The 14,432-nt window shown below is 30.0% G+C and overlaps 2 protein-coding genes across 3 annotated transcripts in view; both read right to left on the bottom strand.

Moving 5' to 3' along the window:
* LOC141525304 (uncharacterized) overlaps nt 1-14,432 on the bottom strand; it is a 159,488-nt gene that overhangs the window by 96,381 nt on the left and 48,675 nt on the right. The gene's annotated exons all lie outside the window — the stretch shown is intronic.
* Nucleotides 6,736-7,855, bottom strand: LOC141525425 (uncharacterized). The gene is made up of 2 exons (XM_074239927.1): nt 7,672-7,855; nt 6,736-7,482 (listed from the first exon to the last, which is right to left on the bottom strand). Exons 1-2 carry the CDS (start codon nt 7,852-7,854, stop codon nt 7,261-7,263), a joined length of 405 nt encoding a protein of 134 aa, XP_074096028.1. The 5' UTR covers nt 7,855; the 3' UTR covers nt 6,736-7,260.

Here is a 14,432-nt window from a genome sequence, read left to right as displayed (position 1 = left end):
TTTAACTTTTTTCTTATGTAAAAAGCGGACGGCCAGAGACTAAATAATATAATGATGCATGCTAATCTTATAATAGATGGGAAACTACAGTGAAAAAAAGATATTTGACAGCATGCAATTACACACGCCAGGCAGCGCAAGAATAACTTTTACATGAACTATAGCTTAAAGGGAATAGTTTGCCACCGGAAATGTATTAAATTAAAATTGTCAATTTTTATTATAATTACAAAAAAAACTGAAATCCGAACAAAAACAGTTTCACTGTAAAAAAATCGTGCCAAGTCCACGTTCATAAGACTATTAAGAAAAAAAAATTTTATTTCTTTACAAAAAGATATAAAATAAAAAATTAAAAAATCCAAGTAACCGATATGGTTGTATATGATTTTCGAAAATTAAAAAAAAATTTTTGTAAATTTAACAATTAAAAGAAACAATTTTGGAACGTACTTGGTGTGCGTTATTGTGTACTTCAATTTTTTTTAAGTGTCCTAGCAGATACAATTTAGGAATTTCATAAAAAGTGAAATATTTCGTAACTACACACACTAAGTACGTTCCAAAATTGTTTCTTTTAATTTTTAAATTTACAAAAATTTTTTTTTAATTTTCGAAAATCATATACAACCATATCGGTTACTTGGATTTTTTAATTTTTTATTTTATATCTTTTTGTAAAGAAATAAAATTTTTTTTTCTTAATAGTCTTATGAACGTGGACTTGGCACGATTTTTTTACAGTGAAACTGTTTTTGTTCGGATATTGTTATCCACTACAGCTATGAAAAAAAAAAAAAAATTAATAAAATATTTCACTTCATACCAACCAAATTCATGATTTATATATTTCATACTTTTATTTAAAAAGTTTTCCTTTTACCTAGAAGTCATATTTTTTGCTAATATTTTTTTTTTGAAAAAATCAGAGAAAGTCTTTTTAACTCTTCATAACTCTTGCGAAAATTCCGAAATTTATGGGAATATTTGACTTTTGTAGGTTTTTGTAGAGTTATGAAGACTTTTAAACTCTTCCTTTTCCTTATTTAAGGTTATGTTGACTTTCAGAAAGTCTTGTAAAGAGTTTTAAAGAGTTTTGAAGACTTTTTTCAGAGGAATATTTCCACAAGGGTCTATCCTTTGCTTAAACCATGCTCTTACTTACTTCACGGAATCCTATACAAAGATAATAAACTACAAAATAATTTTTTTAAACATACAAATAAGCAGAAAAAAGAGAAATTTCATGTAATTATTCAAAGGAGCACTAGAAAATATTATAATACTAATAATATATCATCATATTTATGGTTAATTTAAACTGTCAAACATATATAAACATACATACCGACTGAAATAAGCATTCAATAAATCAGTTCAGTACTTTTTTTTGTTTTGATAATTTTAGAGTAGTATATTAACTTTGTAATTTTATTTGTGGAAATTTGAAAATTTTTTTAATATTTGGAAACTAATATTTATTGAAACACGATAAAATTACATCAATAATTAATACAAAAACATGAAAGTTTTAATTAGTAATATCTATTAGAATATCTTAAATTATAAACAAAACATTAGATTATGTTATGAACATTATTAAAATAATTTATAATAAATTATAAATAAAATTTTAAAGTAATTAACCAAGAAATACATAAGAAAATACTAACATAAAATAATTTAGTTTTTTTGTATGTTTTTAGCTTGAGTTGCATTTTCTACGGTACAATTATTAAAAACACAATTGCCATTACTATTTACGGTAACATTGCAATTGCCAAAAACATAAGATACATTTGAATAGATACTTAGTGGATCGTATACGAATAAACCAACGTCTCGATCCTATAAAACTTCTGTGTATTGAGTCTTGTTGCGAATTTGGTCCGGGTAAATTAAATTTTTGGATTGCGGTTTTAATTTCGGAATTGAAAAACTTTCTTGATTTTCTTCATTAACTAAAAAATCTTCTTCGCTCTGATGTAATGTTGAGATTTCAGAACTCGAATTTTGAGAAAAAATATTATTTTTTGTTTTTTATTTTGAAACCCGTTTTTCTGGAACTGGAGAAGACGAACTTAAACCGGTAGATAACATAGATGGAGTTTGAACTGGTGCTACTACAATTGCTGGGTTAATTGTTATCTTGGAAGCAGAGATTGGGTATTTAACTTGATTATTTAGTTCGATTCCACTGCTAATTTGTTCACAAATTTTTTTTTTTATTATTCAAAGAGTCAGCAACATAACCAAAAGCAACCCCACTGGATTTCCATCCACCATGCCTTTGAAGCGTAGTTAAATCACCACCAGCATCAACTAATAATGTTGCGGAAGTTCTACGAAAGGCGTGGCCAGTAAATCCTTCAAAATTAGGAAAATTTAAATAAGCTGCTATATCTTTTGCAATTTTAGGAATCATATTAACACCAATTGGTTGGTTGACGCATCTTCCATTGGAATATTTCAAAAAAAATCTGCTCGTCTTACTAATTTTTGGCCTGCATTCTATGTACTTGATACACACCTTATAAAATTCACCTGTTATAGTGAACGATCGAGGCACATTATTTTTAGTGTCATTAATTTTAATTAAAAGCACAGATTGATTCAAATTTGTAACATCGTCTACTGTTAAATTAATAAACTCTGCTCGTCTAAGCGCACCGGCTATTCCAAAATAAGGACAGTCTACAATAAATAATTTAAATTAATCACTGAATCGATGACTCAAAAATACTCAATTTTACGTACCTTATAGCCTAAGTAAACATCATTCGGCGCTTCATTTAAAAATTTACTAATATCTTCTTTAGAAAATATTTCAGATTTTTTAGATTTGTATCCTGTAGACTTTTTCTTCAAAAACATCGTTAACCGTTTATACTTGCCAATATCTATTTTATTTATTGTATTAATCGTGCATTTTAACATCGAATAAGTAGCCCATAAGCTAGATGGTGCATAACTTTTCTCAAGATGGGCAAAATAAGCCAATAAAACATCCTCACAAAACGAATTTGTCTTGACTTTGCACCACTTCTTAAACAAATTATAACGTGCTACATACAATCTTTTAGATTTGTCAGGCAATAAATCCAATGTGACATTTTTTGCAGTCTCTCTAATTTCATTAGAAACGATATCGCCACTATCACTAAATTCACTCTCTGAGCTACTCATTGTACATACAAAATACTTTTAACATATAATTTTCATAAATATTTTAGTACGATGTGAATAACACATATAACCACCCCAAAAACAAAATAAAAACGCATAATCGTGACTGTCCAAATAAACCACACGATCGACGGATTTTGTTTGACAATAGACAGAAAGGGTAGAGAGAGAGAGAGAGAGAGAGAGAGAGAGAGAGAGAGAGAGAGAGAGAGATTGATTGATTGATTGATTAATGATTTATTCATGCCAAGGCACAGGCCAGATGGCAATATTAAATACAAAATATTTACATAAAATATAAAATATAGTAAAGTATGTATATGTAAGTACAAAAACTTAATCTAATCTAATTAGAAATATATCAAAATAAAAATAATATAATAGATAAAAATAAAAATAATGTAATAGATTCAACAATAATTTTATATTAAAGCTTTAACTACTCAATTTTTAAAGTCTTATTAAAGTTTTTGATTGCCAGTTTTTGACTTCTAACTTAATTATCTAAATTTAGCAAATAATCAAACAATTTATTTTTAAACACTTCACTACTACTCGAGTTTACAATATCTTCAGATAGATCTTCCCATTAGCGGATAAGGGTTATCACTAACTAAAGTTAAAAACTGAGTTAAGTGACCAATAACACTATTTATGTTTAAACTGAGTATATTTAATGGTGGAGCTAAGTTATTAGGAGAATTATTTGTTGAATTATCTAAGCGTTAATCAAGTTTCATAAGATCAGATTCACAATTTATAACTAGTCTTTCAGAGTTCTCATCTTTCTTTGCAAAGATTTGCCCATTTCTCGCCCAAACAAACTTGTATTTAGCAGTTTTAGCCTTCTCCTTAGTTTTGAGTAAAAGTCGATGGGTTTCTGGTAGAAGAAGAAGAAGAAGAGAGAGAGAGAGAGAGAGAGAGAGAGAGAGAGAGAGAGAGAGAGAGAGATTAATAATTTATTAATGCCAAGGCACAAGCCAAATGGCAATATTAAATACAAAAATATTACATAAGATATTGCAATATAAGTAACAGTAAGTACAAAACTTAGTCTACTGAAAAATTTGAGATGTAAAATAATATAAATGATTCCACCAATAACTCTGTTACAATAGCTTCAGATAACCTTTTAACTACAAAGTTCTTCAAAGTCTTTCATAGTCCTTAATTAATCTTTTTTTTTTTTTTTTTTATTTAGTTTAGTTAATTAGTTTAGTTTTTTATTTAGTTATCTAAAGTTAATAAATGATCAAAAACTCTGTTCTTAAACACTTCTAAGCTACTTGAATTTACTAACTCATCAGGTAGTTCTTCTCTCTCAGGTAGAGAGAAATTAACTTACTTTCATTGTCTAACAGAATCACATCTAGCCATGAATCACAGTCACTTTTATGGAAAGTAGCACCATAAGGTACACAATACAGTGATGACTCCACAATGAAATCCTTCAAGTGATTTGCAATATAACTATTCTCTATCAGGTTGCAATTCAAATCACCAGCTATAATGATATTAAAACTTGGAGAGAGTCTTGAAAATATTTCAAAGAATTCGTTGAGAAGTAATCCTTTAGGTCTTCGATAGATATAAGATAGTAAAAGATGCGATCCTGTATTCAAAGTTAGGTCAACAATAAGAAACTCCGGTTGATTTAAGTAGTCAGAAGTTGAGATGTGAAGCACTTTGGTTTTTAAGGATTTATGTACTAGGCATGCAACACCACCTCCCTGAATGTACCGACCAGAATCAGCATGTTTTAGGACTCGATCCCTTCGGATAATGAAATAATCATCAAGTGTAAAAAATGCTGTTATCAAGTGAAGGTTTGAGCCAGGTCTCAACAAGTACAATAATGTCAGGTTTTGTATCACTAACTAAAGTTAAAAACTGAGCTAAGTGACCAATAATACTATTTATGTTTAAACTGAGTATATTTAATGTTGGAGCTAAGTTATTAGGAGAATTATTTGTTGAATCGTCTAAGCGTTAATCAAGTTTCATAAGATCAGATTCATAATTTATAACAAGTCTTTCAGAGTTCTCATCTTTCTTTGCAAAAAATTTGCCCATTTCTCGCTCAAACAAACTTGAATTTAGCAGTTTTAGCCTTCTCCTTAGTTTTGAGTAAAAGTCGATGGGTTTCTGGTAGAAAAAATTCATTAACATAAATAGATCCCTAGAATGCAGCATCGACTTGAGTAGGAAAAACCTTCTTTACCAGAAGATTGCCAGATTGACGCTTCTTGTTGACAACAAAGTTACGAGCTTGAATCGACATCATTGAAATTATATAAGAGTGAGAGGCAGGCCTAGTTTGATCTCGCACTTGCTTGTTTTTCTTCTCAAATTTACGAGCATTTAAGATGCAGCCAGTTAGATTTGGCAAACTCAAATTCGTTAGGACGGCTGTACAAATATCATCTGGTGTTAGGTTATTCGCTACCGAATCGGGAATACCCGAAATGACTAATTCGGCAGAGCTCTCTGGTACCTGAGAGGAAGAAGATGCAACAGAAGTTGAATTTCCAACGAGCAACAATTTCTCAGTTACCGCAGCCATTTCATTTTTTGTTTGATCTCTAAAATTTTCAAGATCTGAACTGAGCTTGATGATTGATGCAGCATTTGCCTTAATATTCGCAGTTTGCCTTTCCTGATTTGCAGCAATAGAGTCTTGGGACTGTTGAACTTCAAGTAACTTAGCATGTAGCTTTTCAAATCTTTCATTCGTTGAGACTTCCAGACTACAGAATCTCTCCATCATTGCTGTTAATTTTTGATCGAGAGACTTATCTGCCCAACCTACTGGTAACTGCGCCATTTCTGGAGATACAACAGGTGATACGAATGCTGAGTCAGAAGTAGGTGATAGTGGTGAGATTGGTGTCGTTGGAGACTTCAGAGATGAGACCGATAATCGACCTGTAGACACACGCTCAGATGTAGATCTCGCGGATTTAAAACTTGAAACTGAAGAGGTGTTGGAGCTGGTAGATTTTAGTGAAGCAAGTCTCGTTTTTGCATCTAAATTTCCCAGGAGATAGTTGAATTGTTTTCAATCAGAAACAAGATAAATAACCAGTTATTTATAGTGTCACTTAAACCTTCTCGATATACATAAGGTAAATTAAAAGGTAAATGTCCAAGTAAATAACCAGTGATAAGTATTGTCTCTTAAACTTTCTTGTGGTACACACTGTAGATCTTATAAGTTGTCGAGTAGTAGCAATTTGATGCCCAGAAACAAGTTGATAACAATTTACCGACGGAGTAGATATCAAATTGATGATATCTTTCAAATCTGGTAAACTTCAAGTGTAAGTTGACATCAACTGACGCTAATTTGGCTAACAGCCCACTGCACACAATAACCACTGTCGACTTAACCTCTTCAATGATGAGAAATATATATTTAATTATTTTGCAATCCACAACGAACAAATAAGTAAAATTTATATGTTAATCTGCAGATTGCAATTTGTTGCTTGCAATAAATCTGGAACAAAAAATGCCCGGGGGCAATTTACAGCAGAAAAATGTTTTAAAGACAGAGCGAAAAATTTGACGTGTTTATGTACTTACTAGAGAGAGAGAGAGAGAGAGAGAGAGAGAGAGAGACTCGCTTCGCTCGTGCGCTAACTTCCCACGGTTCAATAATCGGGTAATTAAGTCCCTTGTATCGTAATGTACTATTATTGTAGTCACAGTTTTCACACATGTCATTTTCATTATTTAAATTTTTTTGGCAATTTACGCAATAAAAATGCTTGGTTTTTTTTACTTTGCCTTTTTTGAAAGAGAAAAAAATTTACGAAGCTTGTGTAGGCTATTTCTGAAACTATTGACATTATTCTGAATGCAATGTAAACTAATAACATTTATGATATCACTCAAGCAAGCTTGAGTGACATTATGTCGAACAAGTAAAGACAATATTAACGTCATACTTTGGCTAATGGTCAATGGCGCACCAGGATATAAAAGTTGCTTATAATCAAAATTTCTCACATTTTGAACGTCTTCCTCAACAGTGTCATCTGATACGGTTTCACTATCGTCTGCCGATTCAAATTAATTTGCATTTTCACGACCACCTTCTGATTCCCTCTCACTACCATCTTCTGGTTCGTTTTCACGACCACCTTTTGGTTCACTCTCACTACCATCTTCTAGTTCGTTTTCACGACCATCTTCTAGTTCATTCTCATTAGCTTCATCAATTTGATCTCTATTAAATTCCTCTGGCCTTTCATGTATACACCTAACTTCTTGTATATTTTCTTCCCCTTGAACCTAGAAAAAAAAAAATTTATTTTATTTTTTTTTAAATCATTAAGTTCTGAAATAGATGAATAGAGCTTACATTAAATTTATTAATATTTTATAGATTGATTTTCATGTGAGTTTATTTGGCATTGAAATTTAACTGACTATGCTTCTATTATTTTATTATAAATTCAGAGATAAATATGTATATTTTACCTGATGATCATCCAACTGCTCATTTAATCTGCCTACGTTGGCAATGTGGTCATCTAATTGTTGGTTAAACCCATCATCACTGTCATCGTCACTTAGTCCATTATTAACGGCAAGATTTCTTAAATTATGAAGTTGCCGTTTTTTGGAATAATCGTGATGACTTTTTCTTGAATTTCTCTTCATAATTTTTATATTATTTCTCTTTATTGTTCCAATAAAACGTATTACATCAAATATTATTTTATTACACATGTAAACATTATAATATAATGTGATATAATGTATCATATGTAAAGAAAATTAGTGCGCAAGCGTTTTAAAGAGTACGGTAAGTCAATTTGTTATATTACCGACCAAGCTGCTGATGACCTATAATGTCTACTGTTTCTCCTAGAGAAGTTACTGAGAGGTTTTATGTGGTAGCCATCTTGATCTGTTAATTGCTGAGTATTTATGTCAACATTGAGATTGTTCAATAGACGGAATTTTCGTTCTTAATTACAATGCCGCTTATATATACAAAGAAAATAGATAATAACATTGATTTGGTGGATTGTTGATTGCCAGAGAACAATTACTGAGCTGTCTAAAATACCAAAAGCGAAACGGGTCATAAATGAACCAGTAAAGTTAAAATTGGATGAAAAATACGGAAGTAAAAAATTATACTTTGCAAAAATAATTGCATTTGGAGGTAAGTACTACTTGTTTAATTGATAAAATTTTAAAAAATCTAATCATCATAATTTAAAAGTTGCATTAGTAATAAATTATTACTAATAATGAATAAATTATTAATTTATTTTTTACTTTGCAGCAACGATTGAGGAACTGGAAAGAAAAAGGTTCGATAATAACAGATATATATGCGATGATACGGTTAAAATGTTTTTAGAAAGCATACTTCAGCAAAAAAAGGTACTGGATACATCTAAAAAAATAACCGAGGAATTCGAAAAAAAAGCAATAATAACCTAGAAAAAGTGATCAGTCATCAAAAACCTATTTTTGCTACTGACAATCTGCCGTTGTCTGAGAATTATAAAAAAAAATTAACAAATTTAAAGTAACAAGTGTAAATATAAAATCTGATTAAAAGTCATAAATTTTTTGAGAAAATACCAGCAAAATTGCCTCATGAAGAAAGTACTTGTACGTTGATATTAATGAAGCCAGACATGCTGCTGGTCAGCATAAAGGACACATTTTTGAACAAAATTATCTTGATCAAATTCAATATCCTCATTCAAATGATTTAACCAATTTGAATATTGGTCAGAATCATGATCAATCTTCTTAAAGGAGTGATTTTTTATCCTCGTTTTGGAATGATGATTATCTTATCAATTGGACAAACCAAATTAATGAAACCGTAGATATTTCAAACTCTCAGAATTCAGCATGTAGTCAAACAGCTGAGTTTATGTCATGAAACTTATTAGAATTGGGAAGTTTACATAATGAAGTATGTGATACTTCAATAATGCCATTTCCATCAGATTTTACGCGAGAAACTGAAAGAGGAAAACAAAATGTTGCTCTATTCCGACCTTGGGATTCATTAGCGGTTACCAACGCTATTTCTACTACGACTAGAAGTTTGAGATCAGCTAATGAAGAATTAACTTTCGAATCACCAATACCGGTTGAGAATGACATTTGTATTGGTGAATCGAGTAATTTGAAAACTATTGAGAAGATATCAAATGTTGGATCATTAGTTGCTTTTTTAAAAAATGAAGGTTAGTTCCTTTTTTTGGAAACAGTTGCCAGCTTCTTTTATAAAAATTAATTAATAACTATTTATTCCGACTCAAACTTTAACTAATAAATATTTAATAATTTATTATTCTCTAATTTTGTAATAGCTTATAATGAATACACAATGTGAATAAAATTTTTTTTTAAATAGTAAATTAAAAATAATAGTGAGTAAAATTAAGCGAATAATTGCTTGACAAAGTCAGCCGCAAAATACGAAATTTTATTTTCTCAAATTATAGCTGACAGTTATAGAATCATGAAAAAAATTCTGATAACGATGATATTTTGTTTTATTCAAGGGTTATTTTTAATCTTTCTGACATGAGATTTTACTCATTATGGTTTTAATTGCTAACTCAAAAAAATTGATTTTTTTTTTATCAATTAAAAAACATAATTTTTATTTTATGAATTAATATAACTTAAAATTTAACAAGTAGCTTATTTTAATTATATTAAGTTAATTTAATTAAACTTTATTTCTACAATTATTAATCATCATTTAACATTATGTATCTTGGCGTAAGTAATTCAATCAATAATTATATTCAATTTTTTACAGCCGTGCTGTAAAATAATCTACACATTCATAAATCAATTATAATTTTAGTAAGGGAGACTGACGTACACTTCATTCGGATGCTCGAATATACTGTATTCGGGCTTATGAATCGAACCAAAGATATAATCGCCAATTTCATATAAAACATTTGACGTAAAAAGATTTAATATTGAAATGTCAAAACATTTTTATATCTATAATCTCTATAAACAATTAATTTTTCTGTATTTATTACGGATACCTCAATTTCATACCAAACTCGAAGAACATATAGTACACTTCAAATTTATTTTTAAAATTACTCTTATCTATTTAAAATTTAAAAATTTTGAACTAAAAGTATATAAGTGAAAAAAAAAGGAAAATTAATTATTTTTACACGTATTTTTATTAAAGCTTACTTTTATTAATTTTAGCATTTGCTAACAAATATTCGTTAAAAAATAAATATTTACTACTTAAAATTCTACAACTTGATAACTAAAAAACTTGGGATTTTCCATTGAATGGCCAAGGCTAGGTTATCTAGTTCTGGCCCAAGTCTGGGCCGCTATTGAATAGCCGTGGCTGGAGGATCCAATTGTGGCTCAGGCTCGAGTAATCATTGGGCCAGTAAAGGCTTAGTTGCCCAGTATTGGCCTAAGCTTGGTTCGCTAGTGAATGTCCAAGGCTAAGTTAGCCAGTCTTGGCCCATTTGGGCCACCAATGATTGGTCAAAGCTAGGTTAACTAGTCTTGGTTCAAGCTTAGGTAATCATTGTGTAATAATATTTCTATTAGTTTTTAGAAAAAAAAATAAAAATCATAATTTGGAATCATATTCAACGTTTTTTTTTTAAACTTTCGGAAAAAATGAAAATTTCGGAATGATTGTCATTTTTGATTTCTTTATTCACAAGAAACATCAGTGTTTCCTGAAATTATCAGAGTAGCATTTTATTTCTTTCCCCTTAGCTTAAAAGTCTGATACAAGTTTAATAAAACACAATTTTTTGATTTTTTCAGTTTTCTTTCGACAACGATAACTCACGAACGAATCAACTGATTTCAGCCAGGCTGGTGACGATTGACGTGGTTTTTTGATATTAAAATCTGATTAGTTTTTGGAATCGATCAGTAAAGCCGTTTGAAAGTTATTAAAAAAAAAACCACATTTGAAAAAAATCTTTTTGTACTTTTTTTGAGATTTCTTAAAATCTACTAGTTAGATTCAGTTTAAATTGTGTTTAAGATTTGAGTTTGGTCAAGCCCTTTCAAATGTTATCAACCGCAATAATCAAGCTGTTTGAAAGCTATGACACACACACACACACACACACACACACACACACACACACACACACACACACACACACACACACACAGTAACAGCCTTGTGAGAGTAGTCAGCGAAGCTTCTTAGATCCTTAGAACATCGATATCTTATGAGAATTCGATTTTTGTAAAACAGAGTGAAACCAATAACTTTCGAATTTTTGAAAATTTTCAATTTTGTTAGCGAAAAGTTAAAAAAATAAAGATTTCCATATTTTCAAAATTTATTTGTGCAATTATTTGAATCGTTCAAGTAACAATGCCTGCTGTTTAATAATTACAATGATATTTGGAGCTGTTACACCAACATGATGAGTGATATTTATTTGAGTCTTCTGTATCTTTATATCATTAATAACCAATCAATATTCATACACTGATAGGAAAACAATCTTGATTCAAGAAACTTTTTTTCTTCAAAATTTGAACTCTTGAAACTAGATATAGATATATTTCTTTCAAGAATTTTTGTCTCTTGGTTCAAGATAGGCGATAACATTGATTCAAGATGTTACCGACTTGTGTTTAGAATGGCTTTTTTTTTTTTTTTTTGAGTAATTAATTTACTTATTTCCAAGAAATAATTTTTTTTGGGTATAACAATTAAAGACTACTTAGTTTTTGAAACATATTTTGATGAATTATTTTAAGTTTTTTGAACGATAATGTTATTTTGGTTGAAAAACTAAATGTATCGATTGAAGATAATACAGCTCTTAAGCCAAGAAAATCTAAATGAAGACAAGAAATTTTTAAAGCAAAATAATCATTTGTCTTCTAAAATAAATTCTTAGATCAAGAAAATATCTCTTGAGTCAACATAAATTTTCTATCAGTGTACGGTTGGATTATCAGTTGGATTATCCAGCTGTTAGCAAATTAATTAAAAAAATTAGTGATTATTACACGATCAATTAACTCTTGAGTAATGTCAGCAGCCATAATAATCATCAAAGCCCGATGAGGATTTTGAAAAAACTTTGCCATCCTATAATTCAACGGTTCTTCACACTTATCTTCTCTATTAGGAAATGATTCTTTTGCGTAGAGTGGACCAAATACATCATCGTGATCAATGACATAGTTGACAAAACACATTCTTTTTAGTGAAAAACTTTCTGTTTGTAATTTTTGGACTGCGCACCATTTGGCTTGTTGTGGTGAGAAACTAATGTAGTTTGATACCTTTGTTTCTTGAATCTCACAATATTTATATAGATTGACAGCACACTGATTAAAAGTTGTTGAGCTCGTTGCTAGTAAAATTTTACCTCGAAGTAGTCCAATCGTGTCATTTAGTTTCCAATTTGATGTCAAACGTTGTCCTGCGCTTGATGAGTTAAACTGATCAATTAATCGACAATTGTTTTTACTTGTACCATAATAATCAATCTCTTCATGTATATACAATATAATGAATTCACCCGGATTGGTAGTCAAAAAACGATTAATTTTTTCTAATACGTAGTTAAATATTGTATTTAAATACCCTGAACGGGAATAGAGGAATAGATCGTCACTAGATGGTGATGCACGAACACTTATTTCAATAAGTCGGATACCGAATTTCATTTGATCTGCGAGACTTAATTCTTGAGTTTGTCCCAAATTCCACTGACCATTTTGGACGATTGCGAGAGAAGAAACAGTCCCGACTAATGCTGTATTGTTCAATTGATGTGAATCTGGTAATTTTGATAAAAAATTGGCACGGGATTGATGTTTTTTGTAATGATACCGTGGACAGGCTCCCCATGAATGTATAAAAGGTATTGAATATATTATAGTAAATAATGTTAGAATCTTCATTTTTAAGAGTTACTTTAAGGTACTATATAAGAACGTGAAAAAACTATACTGAAGAACCTAACGAGATAATCGTTTATTTATAGTGGAGAAAAAATAATCGAAAAACATACTACATTGCACTAAGACTGATAAAAGTTGTTATCATTTATCAAACTTAAAATTTACACCTCAAAAGATTCACTTGTGTATATAGATTTAGACAGTCATCAGACTGATTATTTTATATCGCTTACATTAGTAATGATAGAATTCATCGATCAATTTTGATAACGATATAAAATATTATTTTCGGTTTTCATACAAAAAAACATATTTCATTACTTAAACTATTTGTATTAAAATGATAACCGTTAATTGACGTTAATGTGATATCTCTAATAACGCATTTAGGTAATTCAGCTGGTAGTTTTAATAAAAAAAATTAGGAAAACGGTTGACCCTCAAGGCCATCCCTGCAACTTCCCGCTACTTACGTAATTAAGCGCTCGAAATTGCACTAATTATGTTTTTGAGCTCTCCGAGCTCAAAAGTTTGATAGGAGTTTAATAAATCACTATTTTTTTAATTTTCAAACCGCAATAACTTTTGAATGAATGAACCGATTTTCACGCGGTTAGCGGCATTCAACGTAGTTTTTTAAATTCTATGATATAATTTCAAACACAAATTGATTAGACCAGAACTTTCGATATAATCCGGAAAAAACACTTTTTGTCGATTTTTTTCGTTAACGATAACTCATGAACGAATCTTGGAGGCGATCGACGTGGTTTTTTGATGTTAGGAGCTGGTTAGTTCTTGGAATTGATCGGTCAAGCCGTTTAAAAATTATTAAAAAAAACCACATTTAAAAAAAATTTTTTTTCGTAGCTTTTTTGAGATTTCAGAAAATCTACCGGTCCGAATCGGTCCAAACCATATTAAAAATCTAAGTTCAGTCAAGCCCTTTCGATTGGCGTCAACCGCGATAGAATCGGTCAAGCCGTTCAAAAGTTATGAGAGGTTTACACACACACATATACACACACACACACACACATATATATATATATATATATATATATATATATATATATATATATATATATATATATATATATATATATATATATATATATAGGGTGTACCAAAATTCAATTTCCGTGAAGAACCTTTTAAAATTGGAATTTTGAGTTCCGCTTTTAGCAGGAGCTGTGTTTAGGCATTTCCCAAGATATTTTGGGGTGAGACGATTTATCTGATTTTCATAGAATTTTTAACAGGAGATTTAATTGGGCACTTCCGGCCAAAATTTGAAATTTCAGCGGAAATAG

The sequence above is a fragment of the Cotesia typhae genome, unplaced genomic scaffold (genome assembly GCF_013202065.1).
Source record: "Cotesia typhae breed Kobodo isofemale line unplaced genomic scaffold, CoteBio_Ctyphae contig_26, whole genome shotgun sequence".
In the NCBI taxonomy this organism is placed as follows: Eukaryota; Metazoa; Arthropoda; class Insecta; order Hymenoptera; family Braconidae; genus Cotesia; species Cotesia typhae.
The sequence above is the reverse complement of the archived record's forward strand: the minus strand, read 5'-3'. Positions and strand labels throughout refer to the sequence as shown.

Coding starts and splice junctions, on each gene's coding strand:
- LOC141525425 (XM_074239927.1), bottom strand. CDS start 7,854: ATGAAGAGAAATTCAAGAAAAAGTCATCACGATTATTCCAAAAAACGG. Junction 7,483..7,671: donor AGCAGTTGGATGATCATCAG/GTAAAATATACA, acceptor TTTTTTTTCTAG/GTTCAAGGGGAAGAAAATAT.